This window comes from Rhinolophus hipposideros (assembly GCF_964194185.1).
Source record: "Rhinolophus hipposideros genome assembly, chromosome: 6".
In the NCBI taxonomy this organism is placed as follows: Eukaryota; Metazoa; Chordata; class Mammalia; order Chiroptera; family Rhinolophidae; genus Rhinolophus; species Rhinolophus hipposideros.
Window position 1 is genome coordinate 98,916,533 of NC_138052.1, and position 14,315 is coordinate 98,930,847.

Sequence of the window (14,315 nt, forward strand, 5' to 3'; positions counted from 1 at the left end):
TGGGCCTGCAGAGGAAGTGGAAGCCTGGGGGCTGGGGCCCACGGGGAACACTTTCCTGCCTGCCCAGCGTCCACCAAAGCTTTGGGGAAGTGAGTGAATTTTGACTGGTGCAGTGCACGGCTTGACCAACAGTTTTCAAATTTTGGTCGTGTACTCATTGAGGAGGGAGGGTCGAATGTGTGTCATGTCACAGTTTGTCGGCTGGGGATGACAGTCCCTCATGGATGTGTGGACAGAAGAGCCCCGGACCTCAGGGAAGGCCAGTGGGGAGCGGGGGGGGGGGGGCGGCGAGCCAGGAGGTGACAGTCCCCACACAATGTCGTTGCAGTGCATCACCTCTTCATGGCCACTGCCTGCCAGGATGCCGACTACGGCGCCCTCCTCCAGGAGCTCTGCCTCGCCCCGTTCAAGGTGGACATGGAGGCCATCGGGAAGACGCTGTGGTGCGACTGGGGCAAGACCATCGAGTGAGTCCCATGTGTCCCCTGGGGGGAAGGATGGGGCGGGGTGGGGGCCTTGGGGCCGCAGGGCCTGGTGAGAGGATTCCACTGGAGGCCACGGTGACAGGTACTTCCCCACAGTCCAGTGTGACGGGATGTGGCCACGGATGGGGGACAGATTGAGAGAGAAGGAGGTGAGTGTGGACACTGAGGACAGGAGGAGGCCAGTTTGTGATGACCAGAGGTCTTGACAGGGGGTCTTTGAAGCGGCAAGAGATAGAGAGTCCCCGTATGCTCCACGTCCAGTCTGAAATGCTTGTGGCCCCTCCAGGTGTAGGCGTCTGGGAGAGCACAGCCGAGGGCCCGGGGGCCGTGGGTGGCCGAGTCTCTGTGACAGGAGCCCCAGCATGCAGGGATGTCCCTGCTTGGTCCTCTGGTCAGTCCTTCCCAAGCTGTTCAGGGCTCAGAGCTCCCGGGAATGGTGAGAGGCTGTTACTGGATGGGGTGGCCCGCAGCTCCCCACCAGTGGTGTCTGCACGGAGCCCCTTCTGCTTTGTGACTCGGTAATTCTATCAAAATGCCTCTCTTCCCACCCCACGGGTGGGAATAATGATCATTCAGGCCCAACACAGTTTGCCGTCATCAGTGCCTCATGGTCATACAGCTGGAAATAGAAGCATTGGGGTGTGGAGTGGCTAGGAAACGGATTTTACTTAGAAAGAAAATCAAGTTAATGGAGGGAGCAAGAAACAAAAGCCCCCTTTATAACAGCATCTCTGCAAGTCAGCTGGGGCCTCCAGCCCCGGGGTCTGGGGTCGGCAGAGTCATGGCCCAAGACTCCCCCCCCAATCCCTGGAACCTGCCAGTATGTTACATTGCACAACATATGTGTATATTCATACCAGGGGTTTTGATGTAACCTGTGCAACCATGCAGACGTGCAGATGAAAACGTGTGAGTTCCCCTTCGCCTTGCTGTAGGCAACATTCTCTATACCAATAGTTACTTCAAGGCGTTGGCTTGCGAGGTTGTAGGGCCTGGCAAGCCCAAGGCCAATCTGCAGCCAGGAAGAGTCAGCTGACTGCCTGAGGCCCCGCCCACAGTATCAGAGATGCTCTTTGACTTACAGCCAGTTTAGTACAGACGTGACCCACGTCTGCAAAACCCCCGGCAAACCAGGTCAGTGTCTGGTTGAATAACTGGGGACTGTAGCCTGGGCAAGTTGGCAAGTTGACACAGGAAACTAACCATCACCTGGGGTTCTGCGAGTCTAAGCTACACTCAGAGGGAGGTTCGGAGACGTGCCATCTGCCCTCATCCCGGTTGCCCCAGCACCATGGCTTCCCTTTTCACCCCATCTCCACTCACTGGCTCTGGGTAACTGATTTCATTAGTTTCTGCTTTTCCTTTCTCGTATTTCTTTTGCACAAATGAGCAGGCATGTGTATTTCTTTTTTCTTAAATCTTCTTTCTTATCACGTTTCCCTGAAAATAAGACCTAGCTGGACAATCAGCTCTAAAGTGTCTTTTGGAGCAAAAATTAATATAAGACCCTGTCTTATTTTACTATAAGACCGGGTATAATATAATATAATATAATATAATATAATATAATATAATAGTATCGGCTATAATATAATACCGAGTCTTATATTAATTTTTGCTCCAGAAGACACATTAGAGCTTACTTTCCGGTTAGGTCCTTTTTTTCAGGGAAACGTGGTACATGAAGTATAGTATAATATAGGTATTCTTTCTGCGCTTTGGTTTTTTTTTCACATAACAGTGTATCCTGTAAATCAGAACTTATCAGTGCATAGAGAGCCTCTTCATTCATTTTTACAGTTGGATAGTACCCCGCCGTGCTTAGTTTTGTAGCCGCTTTCCTGAGAAGGGGTATTAGAACTGTTTTCCGGGTGCGGTTGAGTGTTGGATGAATGAGCCTGCTGGCACAAGCGTTTTCAGGTTGTTGGAGCTTTACAATCCTGGAAGTGGAATTGCTGGGTCCGCGGTAAGAGCACCCGTCATTGGTTAGGTCCTGCCACCTCCCACCCCCAGAAGGGCTACACCAGTTTCATCCCCACCAGCAGTGTGGGGGGGCGTCTCCCCATAGCCTCGCCAACAGATTTTCCAGACCTTTGGATTTTCACCCTGTGGTAACAGAGAAACGGTGTCTCAGGGCTGTGTTAATTTGCATCTCTCTAGTTATGAGCAAATCTCAACATCTTTCCTGTGTGTAAGGGCTGTTCTTACACCTTTTTGGGAATTGTTTGTTCATATCTTTTCCCGCTTCTATCAGTTTTCTGGCCCTTTTTAAAGAGCTCTTTACATGTCAGAAGAGACGCTCGGCCTTTGTCTGCACTATGCATTAGATATTTTCTCCCGGTTGGTCAGTTGCCTTAAGACTTTGTTTCTGGTGGTTTTGTTGCCACGTAATTTTTTTCATGTAGTCACGTGCCTCTGTCTCCTGTCACCTCTGGATTTGAGTCACAGTTGGAAAGACTCTCTCTACACCCAGGTTCAAGAGGAATCCACCCATGCTTTCTTCTTGAGCTTGCATGCTTTGGGTGTCACGTCTAAACTCCGCTTCTGTCTAGAGTTTATTCTGGTGTGCAGTGTGAACTGGGGAGCAAAAGTTACCTTTTTGCAGGTGTGCTGCCCAGCTGTCCGTCTTGCCCCCAGGGATCTGAGATGCCGTCTTCGTCTGCACCAAACTTCTCTGTACACTTTGCCCTTTATAAACAGCCCCCTTTTCAAACCTTCCTTGTGTTACCTGCTTCTCCAACATTCCTTTCTGCTCCAGAACCAGCATTGGGTTCCACGTACCGAATGTTTACTTCATTGTTACTCACCTCATCCAAGAAGGGTTCATTATGACAGCAGTGTTTATTAAGCATTTACGACCGTGTGTGCGGGGCCTAAGCACTTAACATGTTACCTCATCTAAGTAAGCAGCGATCTCGGGAGCAGGCAGAACTATTGCCATTCCCCCTTTGTCTGCCCAGGGTCACAGTTGTAAGGTCTTTGAGTCCCAAGTCCCAGCTCTTGACACTCCCGAAGGCACGCGGTGGTGCCCCCTGACTTGGGAGGAGTGGCATGCCCTGTCGTTGTAGGAGTGTGGCTCTCTGGGAGGTGGTTGCTGGGTTTCGGTGGCCATCTCAGCTCCTGCCAACATCCAGCGGGCCTAGGGAGGTCCACTTGCGATGCCAAGCCTGGTGCTCGAGCCAAGAGCTGACTTTCCAGGGTCTGGCGGGGGCGGGCGGCTCAGGGTAGACAGGCTGGTTCAAATGACTGGGGGAGAGGAAAAGAGAAGAGGACCCCAGAGAGAAGGCTAGGCACAGCGAGGAGGGAGGGGCCACGTGTCCTGGCAGGAGGGCCAGCCTAGTGATGGGCGCAACGTCCAGCAGGGGAGCAGGGCCCTGAGGTGAGGGATGGACAGGCAGAGAGCCAGACAGCCGGGGCTGGAGGACTGGGGACCAGGACTGTGGCTAAGGGTGCAGGGCAGATGGGCTCAGCACGTCAGGCCCCATCCGTGCCCAGGCCAAGCCCATCATGTCCTCAAGGTTAATTCATTAAACTGCAGCCCTGGTTTGCTCATGGAAATTTAACGTAATTTAATGTAGTAACTGGGACGCTAATCGAGTTGGGGGAGCTGTAGAGAACAAGGAAAATGTGTCATCAGGAACTCTCATTTCCAGCGACCTTCCTGTGAGTGGGAGGGAGAGAAGAGCAGAACAAGGGAGGAGAAGACTCTCGAACACAGGGAGCTAGAAAATGGTGGGTTTCAAAGTGACTGCATGTCGGGTTTCCTCCCCAAGATAAGAAAGGCTAGCGGGTTTCAGAGGTCAGAGTCCCCCTGCTGGCCCCTCCTGCACAGTGGCAGGCTCAGCGGTGTCACCTGGAGCAAGGGAAAGATGTCAGAGACGGCCCAGGCCTCACAGCTCAGCGCCCGCCCCCGAGATCCCACCTTCACCTTCGGGCCAGTGCAGGTGCCCCTCCTTCCCTCTGCCCTAAAGCTTCCGCGCTTGTAAATGCTGATGTGTCTGCCTCGGCTCACAGCAGCTTGGCTTACACAGTCCTGGGTTCGAGGGCCCCGGTCTCCATGGCCTGCCTCCTGGGGGGCCCCCTCTGCTGTGCTGACCCCATGATGGGCCATGAGGAGCCCTCCATCCCACAGTGGCCCCACTGTGAGGAGGGGCCTGTGGCCCCAGGGAGGGGCAGCATAGCGTGTTCGTGGAAGGACCCAGAACAAATGTTTAGCATGCCAACTACAGTGCAGTTCCTCAGGCAGGGCGCTGACTCTCATTTGGGACCCCCTCCCCGCCGAGATTCCCCTCTGCTGTGGGAACAAAGGGCCTTCTTTTTGTCCCATCGAGAGTCAGTGGCCCCTCCACTGAAACAGCTGCTTCTGTTTTAAATTCTATCAGGAACTGAGAGCGAGGCATCTTTCCTCAACCCTGGGGTTTCTCTGGGGCAGTGGCCTGTCACACTCCCCAGGGGTCCTACTGAGCTCAGCTTACCTCCCTCAGTCCTCAGGGGGCCATGCCTTGGTGTCTGGCAAGCTGGCCACCAGAGCCCCGTGGGGATCGGTGGCTTCTGGCACAGCCAGGGCTGCAGAGCTGGCTATGGTACCCTGGGGGGGGGGGTTCACCTGCCGTGGGACCTGCCCATGTTCAGACGCCCCGTCCCCTACTGCTGCGCACACCTGTGTGGGGAATCCTTGTGTCACCAGGGCCCATGCTCACCCCTTCTATCCCAGGTGCACAGAAAGTGGGTGGCCGTCCCTGACCTCTCCCGCTTCCAAGGAGGGGCTGTGCCAGGACAACTGCCCACACTCTGTGAAGCCAGGCTGGTCTGCGGAGGACGTCACTCCTGCCCCTGGGCCTGCGGGGAATGGTGGACACAGCTTTCAGTAGCTGGGCGGGGCTTCCACCCGGCCTCCCCATGGCCCGCCTCTCAGGGCTGCTTTCACCTTCTCCACCAGTCTTCCTGGCCTGGGTGCAGGTGGAGGGGCCGCCATCCTGTGGGGTTGTGGGCAGTGGGGAGGAAAATCTGAGCTGGGCCAGGAGCTCTCCACTGCCACCCCTGCAATCCGTTAGGGTCAGGCTGCTGGGCCAGCGAGGCCAGAGCAGCCCAGCCCAGGCGGTGGACAGTGGCCCCGGCTGGGACAGGGAGGCATCTGGGACTCAGTGCTTGCTGGTGGGCAGAGGGAAGCAGGCAGACCCAGTCCTCCACCCACTCAGACACCTTCCGGGGCCCAGCCTAGAGGACATCTCAGCAGAGCCTGTGGGAACGCCACTGGTCCTGCCAGAGAGGGGTCTGCAGGCAGCACCGAAGCCCAGCACCACCCCTGGCCCGGCCGGGAGCCGGCGGACGTCTTGGCAAGGACAGAGATGACAGAGGCCTGTCTATCAGGCCCCTCGCTCGGTCTCAGCTCAGCCTGGCTGACCGGTCAGCAGAGCCGGGGCTGGACGATGGGACTCACAACCTGGCGAAGGAAGGAAGGCGCCATGGGGGACGGTGCACCCAGACCTGTGCTCGCGACAGAGGGGGCCGAAGGGGCGGAAGGGTCTGGGATCCAGTCCTCCACTACGTGCCCAGAGCCGGGCCTGCGGCAGGCAGGCAGACATGGGAGGAGTCAGAGGGACCCCTAAGGCCTGGGGGAGGTCCTCGGATCAGGCGCACAGCCCCACCTCACCAGCAGGCACCCCGCTTGCTGGGTCCCACCAGCCAGAGGAACTGTCCTCCTTCGGGAGGTGGGAGGCCCTTGCGTCGGGGTTTGCGCTGGGTCGGCATTCCTGCTCCCTCGCGGGTTCTGAGGGTGATCCCCAGAGGGCCTGGGAATGCCCACCTGTTGAGCTGGGGGGCTAGGGAGGGGAACCCCATTTCCTTTCTCAGAGAGATCCCAGAGAAATGCGCCCGCAGAGGCCAGGAGCCCAGGAATCCCTCGTGGCAGGGGCAGCTGGAAGCCAGTGACAAGGCCTGCAGGCCCCACTTTTCCACGCCCCCGGCCACTGCATCGTCCTCGGCTCCCCTCTGTCTCCAGGGCTCTGTCTTCCTGGCCCTGGGAGAGGCCGCAGATGCTCCCCCAGACACAGTGGTAACTGAGCCCCGGGCCTGCTGTGCCGTCACATGACTAATTGCCCTGTTTTGCAGGCCCCTCTGTTGGGGGATGAAATCAAGCCTGCGTGTCAGGACACGGAAGGTCAGAAGCAGGGCGACACTGAGCAGATCCTGGTGTGAGCAGAAGGAAGGGCAGGCAGGCGGAACTCGTCCTGGTGACGGGGGCTCTCTGCATGGCGCCTTCTGGCCCCATCTGCCCCCTGGACACAGTGCTTGGGCCCCTCCCGACAGCATGCAAGCCCCAGGCCTGTCCGGACTGTGCAGAGGGGGCTTGGCTGTGCGGGAGGCCGGGCCAGGCGTGCTCACCTCGTTGACGGCCGCCACCTGGGGCTGTCACACAGAGGGAGCAGGACAGCACGTGGTAGGAGAGAATCAGACGGGTGAAGATGTGCCCTGATGGGCAACGTCTTGTGGTTCACATGTGGTGACGTCACCCCATGGGGGACGAGAGCAGATGTCCCTTCCTAATGCTGACCTTGACCCCAGCACTCATCCTGCCCCCACAGGCCCTGAAAGCCCAGTCACGGAGTCTCCCGGCGTCCATGCGTCCATTGGTGGACATCTCCCAAGCGCACACAGGGCCAGGGACACTCCCGGTCCATTGTGGGCTGGTCTCCAGGGAGCTTTTGCACAGCAGCTCTCCTTCCCATGACACTCGGAGGACACCTTTCTCCCCAAGTGTCCTACGGGACTTAATCCCATGGGACATACTCTGGGACAGATGCTTCTAAGGCCTGAGTCCCCTGTCCTCCCAGCTGCTTGTCTCAGCCAACAAATGAAGACCCCACTTTCTTAAATGTACACTGCTTTTGGACAGCAAGAGAGGGCAGGTTTCCCCTCAGTGCCAGGGCCCCATGGGGACAGCCCAGCTCAGTCACATATCCTGATTTCTCAATCCTACCGTAGTTCCCCGAAAATAAGACCAGGTCTTATACCATATTTCCCCAAAAATCAGACCAAGTTTAATATTAATTTTTGCTCCAAAAGATGCATTAGGGCTTATTTTCAAGGGATGTCTTATTTTTTCATGTACAACAATCTACATTTATTCAAATACAGTCATGTCATCTCTTCTGGAACACCGTCATAACGTACTAAATGCGTCTTTCTGGCTGATGATCTTAATGGGCTTATTTTCGGGGTACGTCTTATTTTCGGAGAAACACAGTACTTACGTTGAACCAATTTCTGGGTTCCTGATATTATAAATAATACCGCTGTAAGAACTTTTGTACATATAGCCTTTTTTTTTCTGACTAATTTCTTTGTTAAGAATTCTTGTAAACAGGTTTACTGCAGCACATGCCATGAACATTGTAGGGTCCTTATGGGTTTTGCCCAGTTGCCCTTTTAAAGAATTTTACTAGTTTATATTACCAGCAACCCATGAAAATATTTATTTCCCCTTAGGTTCATGAGTATTGAGTTTGTAGAGATTTAATTTTTGCAGGTGTAAATGAGGTTTCCTCTTCTGTTGTAATTTGCCCATCTTTGTTGGAAGGTTGAGCTTTTCTCCTCCAGTTCTTGGCAGTTTGTTTTTTCTCAAGTGCAAATGATCTGAGCATACAAAACCTTTGCTATTTATTGTTTGAGTCATGGGACTGGTATTTTTGGCCTTCTTTTATAGACACTTGGATCTTGTAGAGATTAGCTGTTTGTGATTTTGTTCTAAATATTTTCATGTTTCAATTTGTGTCTCTTGATGATATTTACGTTCCATGTTTTATTTAATCAGTTATTCATTTAACGCATGTGTGTCTCCACCGCTCGGATCTGTGATGTTGGCACAGCCCTGTCTGTCCCACACATTCAATTCTTGCAATTTTGAGAGTCATATGGCCATGATATAATGTTCTGTTTCTATTTAGTTGTTCTGTGTTTTGAAATAATGTTTGTATCCTTAACACAATGGGTAGTTGCATTAAGACATGAATTAGAATTCATTTCCTTCCTACCTCAATTATCCTAACATAATTTGTTAAATCAGATTTCCTACCGCCACGGTCTTGTCATGCTTAGTTTAACACATGATGCCTTCTTGTGTGCTTTAATAGCTATTTCTGTTTCAATTAATTTTTGCTTACATTTTGGGGCCATACCTGACCATTTAATTTACTGTGGCTTTATAATATTTTCTACAATTTAGAAGACCTCATCCTCTCTTCATGTGTTCATTTGCATCATATTTCACATTATATTGGCTTTCTTTGGTCTATTTTTTGCCTAGTTTTCCAAAATAACTGAAGGACCACTTTGCCAAATTCCCTAAAAAGTCAGACTAAGGTTCTAACTGAGACGACAAATCAATCAGTTGACTTGGGAGAGCTGTCCACTTGCAGGTCCTTCCCATGGGAGCACAGCCAGGCCCTGTGTGTCCTCGGGATTGGCAGCTGGCCTAGTTGGATTGATAGGTTGTCACCTTAGGGTGCTGACTTTTAGCAATCAGTCGAAAAACCCTCCTGGAGCTAGTGGACCAAATGGATCAAATGTGGGGCTCAGAGTGGGGAGCCGGCTGGGCACGAATCCTGATTTCCATCGCTGCTTGAACTCTGTGGGCCTCTTCCCTCCCCAGTAACATGAGTTTTTGTTTCATGACCAGTTCCTGATTTTCTTCTGCATGAGTGTCCTTAATCAGGTGTTAGGGTTAGGAGCACCTGCCCAGTGGCATAGCCGTGCTAGATGACCGATGGAGGCAAGGGTGGGAAATAATTCATGTGACATGAAAAGTATTTATTCCTGGGAAGTTTGAATGAATTCATCCCTAAAGCCGTCAGGTCTACGTGGTTTAGGGGACTTTACTTCCAGTTTCTTCCTCCACAATGGGTTCATTTTGACTTTGTTATTGGCTGTTTATATTTCAGTTTTGTTTATTCAGTCTGTTTCCTTCAGATTTCTCATTAACTCATGATGACACGTCGTATTCCCTGAAATGTGCAGTAGCCTACATATTCAAGTTTTATTTTATCAGTAAGTTTTTCTCCTTTTGTTCTTTATTTCAATGCCACCTCCTTCATCAAAGGGAAATGAGGCTGCCCACTTTTTCATTAATTGTGCCCACTTTTATTGTCTTGAGAGAATGGGCAAGGTTTTACTCAGACAATGTATTTTTAAAATTTTTGGCTTTAACTTTTATCATTCACTTTTCCCCCTTTTTTAATTTGTTAAGAAATATTTGCTTCTTCCTTAAGATATAACTTAGATGTTTATTTAGTTCATCGTTTTTCTCATCTTTTTAAAGTCATAATAAAAGCATTTAAAGCTGTGATGTTTCTCCCAAGGGCCTCATTAATCACTTTCTGTAGATTTTGACATGTCCATTTTCTTTCCATTGATTTTCTTTTGTTTTTTCCTTAATTAAAGTTTATTGGGGTGACAATGGTTAGTAAAGTTACATAGATTTCAGGTGTACAATTCTGTATTACATCGTCTATAAATCCCATTGTGCGTTCACCACCCAGAGTCAGTTCTCCTTCCATCACCATATATTTGATCCCCTTTACCTTCACCTCCCACCCCCCACCCCCCTTACCCTCATCTCCCTCCCCCCACCCCCCTTACTCTCTGGTAACCACTAAACTATTGTCTGTGTCTATGAGTTTTTGTTTTTCACTTGTTTGTCTTGTTCCTTTCTTGTTTTTACTTTTATATCCCACATATCAGTGAAATCATATGGTTCTCTACTTTTTCTGTCTGACTTATTTTGCTTAGCATTATACTCTCAAGATCCATCCATGTTGTCACAAATGGCACTATTTACTCTTTTCTTAATACCTGAAAGATATTCTCCAAAGAGGACATACAGATAGATGGCCAATACACATATGAAAAAATGCTCAACATCACTAATCATCAGAGAAATGCAAATAAAAACCACAATGAGATATCACCTCACCCCAGTCAGAATGGCTTTCATCAACAAGACAAATAGTAACAAGTGTTGGAGAGGCTGTGGAGAAAAAGGAACCCTCATCCACTGTTGGTGGGAATCATAGTTATTGTTTCTGTTTCCTTTTTCTAGCAGGGTTTTACATATACGTTTTAGTCCATTTTCATAGCATTTAGAGTCCATGTCATTATGCTGTCATTATCAACTATGAAATGCCATTACATCTCTCCTTATCACATTGAATGGTTTTTGCTTGAAATTATTCTTTGCCTCATAGTAACATTGAAATCCCAGTATTTCAACTACTTGAAATTTAACTCTTTAATCTTCTGAGGTAATTCTAATTACCTCTCTTACAAACAGCTTATTGCTGGAGTTTATTTTTCGTCTGGAGAGTGACGAGCTTTGTGACAAAGGAAATTACATCCTATTTGTCCTTGATGTTCTATCTTCTGGCATTCCATTTTTTGTTTTTTATTTTTCCACGCTGTTTTATCCCCCCGTTTCTCCCCACTCTTGAAACATGTATGTTTTCCTTTACCTTTTAAATGAGGTTGAAATATTGGCAAGCTCTTTTTCACTCAACCAGCCATGAAATGCAAAACATGGATATTCTGATTGCTGTGATGACTTTTTTATATCATGAAACCACGTTTCTGGCCTCCCCTGGACGAAAGAGCAGGAGTGTCTGTCTCTCCCCATGTCCTTCCCCTCCTGTCCTCCATCCTCTCCTCCCTCTCTCCCTCCTTCTCCTCACTGATTTCAGTTAGTGTCCTAAAACCCACTCTTCCTTTCTGTCATCCGTTTTGGTCTTATTTCTTACACTGCCTTGTTCTGACTTGTATCACTGACAACCCTCCGTCTGCCAGGGCTCTTGGTCACTTATCTTTGCAATTAGGCTGTTAATTCAAACTGTCTCATTATTTTTAACATCATCAGTCCCTTTTACAGGTAGCTTTTAAATCCAGGCAACCATGTGAAGTAGATCCAGAAATAAGCCATGTGATTAATACGGTCTCAGAATTCAAACATTTCTAAGGAGCTTTTTGCTGTCTTTGTATACTAACCTTGGCAGGTTAGTATATCGATGCTGAGCAACTTTGTTTTCTGAAGTTCCTGGAGCTGTTGCTCCATTGTGTCGAGGTTTTTGTCGTGTTATCAGAGGTGGCACAAGAGATTTTAATTTACTTTGTAAATATGACCTCCTTCTTTCTGGTGTGGTTGGTGCAGGTTGACAAAAACGGGGGACCGGGAAGAGACAGTGAAAGCGGGTGGCAGGCGGAACCTGGCCCAGAGCCCCTGGGACTGTGCAGGGGGGCGTCTGGTGGGGGGCCCTCTGGGCAGCTCTCATGACACACGTGCTCAGACCCTGTGCAGCCAGGACTGCCGGGGATGCGGGCTGACGGGCAGCACAGTGTGATGACCTTCCCGCTGGTCCCAGGAGCCAGGGAGCTCTGACGCCCTGCGGGATCCCTGAGACACTTATTTCCCCATGTCCTCAGCTTCCTGATACACTGGGGCTGCTCCACGGTCCAGGCTTGTGTCCCGGGATGGTTTTGAATCACGGAAAGCCCCATGGCCGTCTGGATACATCTCCCGTGCTGGGGTGACAGCGGCTTCCATGGCTCCCTGGGCACGTGTTCGCAGGAAGGCCGACAAAGAGTCACAGGTCCGGGGCCAGGGGTGCCTGCTCCTGCCCGCCTCAGGAATGCTTCTTCTCCTCTGAAAAGGGAAGTGAGGGCATATGGCACCTAGAAGGGGTTCAGAACCAGATGCTTAGTTCAGCACAGAGGCTGTTTGCTGAGGCCAGTGGTGTGGCTGCTGGGGAGCCCCTCACACTCCCTGAGGGTGAGCCCCAACTCTAGGTGGGGATTGGCCCCGGCCTCCAGCCCTCCACCCAGTGTTAGGGCCTCCCCTCAGGAACCTGGCGAGAGACCACCGCCCTTCCGGCTGGTGTGGCCTTCTGCCCAAGGTGAGAATAGAACAAGGAGCTGTCCGGACACAGTGAAATCGTAGCCAGTGTCCCCTCTCCTAGTGGCACAATGAACTTCCCCAGGACAGTGCCACTCTGCCCAGAGGTCACCTTCTCAGGACCCTGGGGGATTCAGGCCACTCACCCTGCCAGCGTAGCCCACCCTGAAGACCACGCACCCCTCCTGGGGAGGGTCCTCAAGGGCCGGGAAACAACAAGGACGGGAGGCAGGGCGTGAACCCTGGCCAGTGGCTCCACAGCCCTCTCGTCCACTCTGCCTGGACCTTCTGGCACGGCAGAGAGTGCGCCTGAGCCAAGGGCGGCCTCTGCCTGCTGGAGACAAGACTTGGGCTTCCCCCGCCTTTCCCAGGGAGGAAGGGTCCTGTGACCCAGGCTCCAGGGCACAGCAGGCACCAGCCAGGTTTCTGCCTCAGTTTCCTGGTTGTCACTTCAGGCCCCTGGGCAGCTCCTACTTCAAGTCCGGTCCTGGGGATGGTGAGCTCTGCCTCCTGCTGCGTTCATTCCTTGGACGTGGGGGATCAGTTCTTGGTGGCCCTCTCCCTCTGGCCTGTGCCTGCACATCCATCAAGACCAGCGGGGCCATTTCTGTCACGTCCTAGCAGCCTGTTTGGAACCAGGCTCAGACTCAGTCCACAGGTGAATGTCTCAGCTGTTGGCGCCTCAGCGGGCCCAGCAGGTTAGGAGACCGAGCCTGCCTTCCTGTTTTCCTTCCTTCCTTCCCTCACGTACAGCCACACTAGGCCATGTCTCGGGGAGACTGAGAAATGGTGCCTGTCCCCACAGGGCTCCCCGTCAGAGGCAGAGGCTCACCAGCAGCTGTGCGGCCAGAGATGCTGTGAGCGGGCTCCTCAGCCTCGCTGTGACTGCCTCCACTGGGCACAGGCACTCACACCAACTTGCTCTGAGCTGGGGACCACTGTACCCATTTCACAGGTGAAAGCACCGAGGCTCAGTACTCAAATGAAGTCCCAATACCAGTCACTGTTCCATGGCGTAGAATTTTCCAGGGCCCTGCCCTTCCACCCACACTCAATGTTGCCCTGAGCTCCAAACGAGATAGGACAGATAGGAGGGGGCACAGATGGAAAGAGGAGCCTGGACGGAGATAGGGAGTTGATGGCACGTTTAGGTGGGGGTGAACCCAGTGCAAGGGGCCCAGTGTGAGATCCATGTGGTGACCTCAGGGAGACAAAGGGTTTCTTGGGCAGGGCGGGCAGAGAGCGGTGTTCTGGGCGAGTCTCATGGTGGCACCAAGGTGCCCTGCAGAGAAAAGCTCTCCTTCCACCACCAGCATGGCTTCACAATGTCCCCAGGCTGTTAGTGTCCAAATATAGTGCCTGGCTGTCGTGCCTAATCCTGGAACTCAGACACGTGTGTGCACCATGTCCTGGTGGGGGTGGGCGTCCTGGGGCCCAAGGGGAACCCTAGACCTGGGTGTCCACGTGGGGATCCCAGGAGTTCCTCCAGGGCATTGCAGTGAGGCCAGAGGACATCATAGGTGTGCCCGGCCCACAGTGGGCACAGCTGGGGGATCCGCCATGGTTCCCTGCTTTCTCAGACCCCAGGACTAGGATCACTGCAGGCACAGACACCCCTACCTGGGGGGCTCTTGGGGGAAAACCCCAAATTTAAAAACTGTGGCTTCATGTCTGTGAGTACAGACCCCAGGAGGCTGGTTCCTGCCCGGCCTGTTCTCAGAGGAGGCACGATGCCCCCACGCGTCTGCCCAGTGAGCCCTTGCCATGGGAAGCCTGGCTTGGCAGCCCCTGGGCAGGCTATCCGGTGCCAGAACACGCTCCTCGTGGAGCCAGGAATGGACTGAGAACCCTCCCTTCCTCCCAGCAGCAGAGGTGCCCAGATTCCGCTCTCCTGG

At 52.3% G+C, this 14,315-nt stretch overlaps 1 protein-coding gene across 4 annotated transcripts in view; it reads left to right on the forward strand.

Moving 5' to 3' along the window:
• Positions 1 to 14,315, forward strand: part of RAMP1 (receptor activity modifying protein 1) — a 45,425-nt gene that overhangs the window by 12,322 nt on the left and 18,788 nt on the right. For all 4 annotated transcript variants that reach the window (XR_013993479.1, XR_013993480.1, XM_081050682.1 and 1 more), the window contains exon 2: positions 329 to 467. Coding sequence is in view for 2 of the 4 variants with exons in the window: in XM_081050682.1 (XP_080906808.1) it covers positions 329 to 467 (139 nt within the window). In the remaining 2 variants the exon portion in view is untranslated. The remainder of the gene's footprint in view (positions 1 to 328; positions 468 to 14,315) is intronic.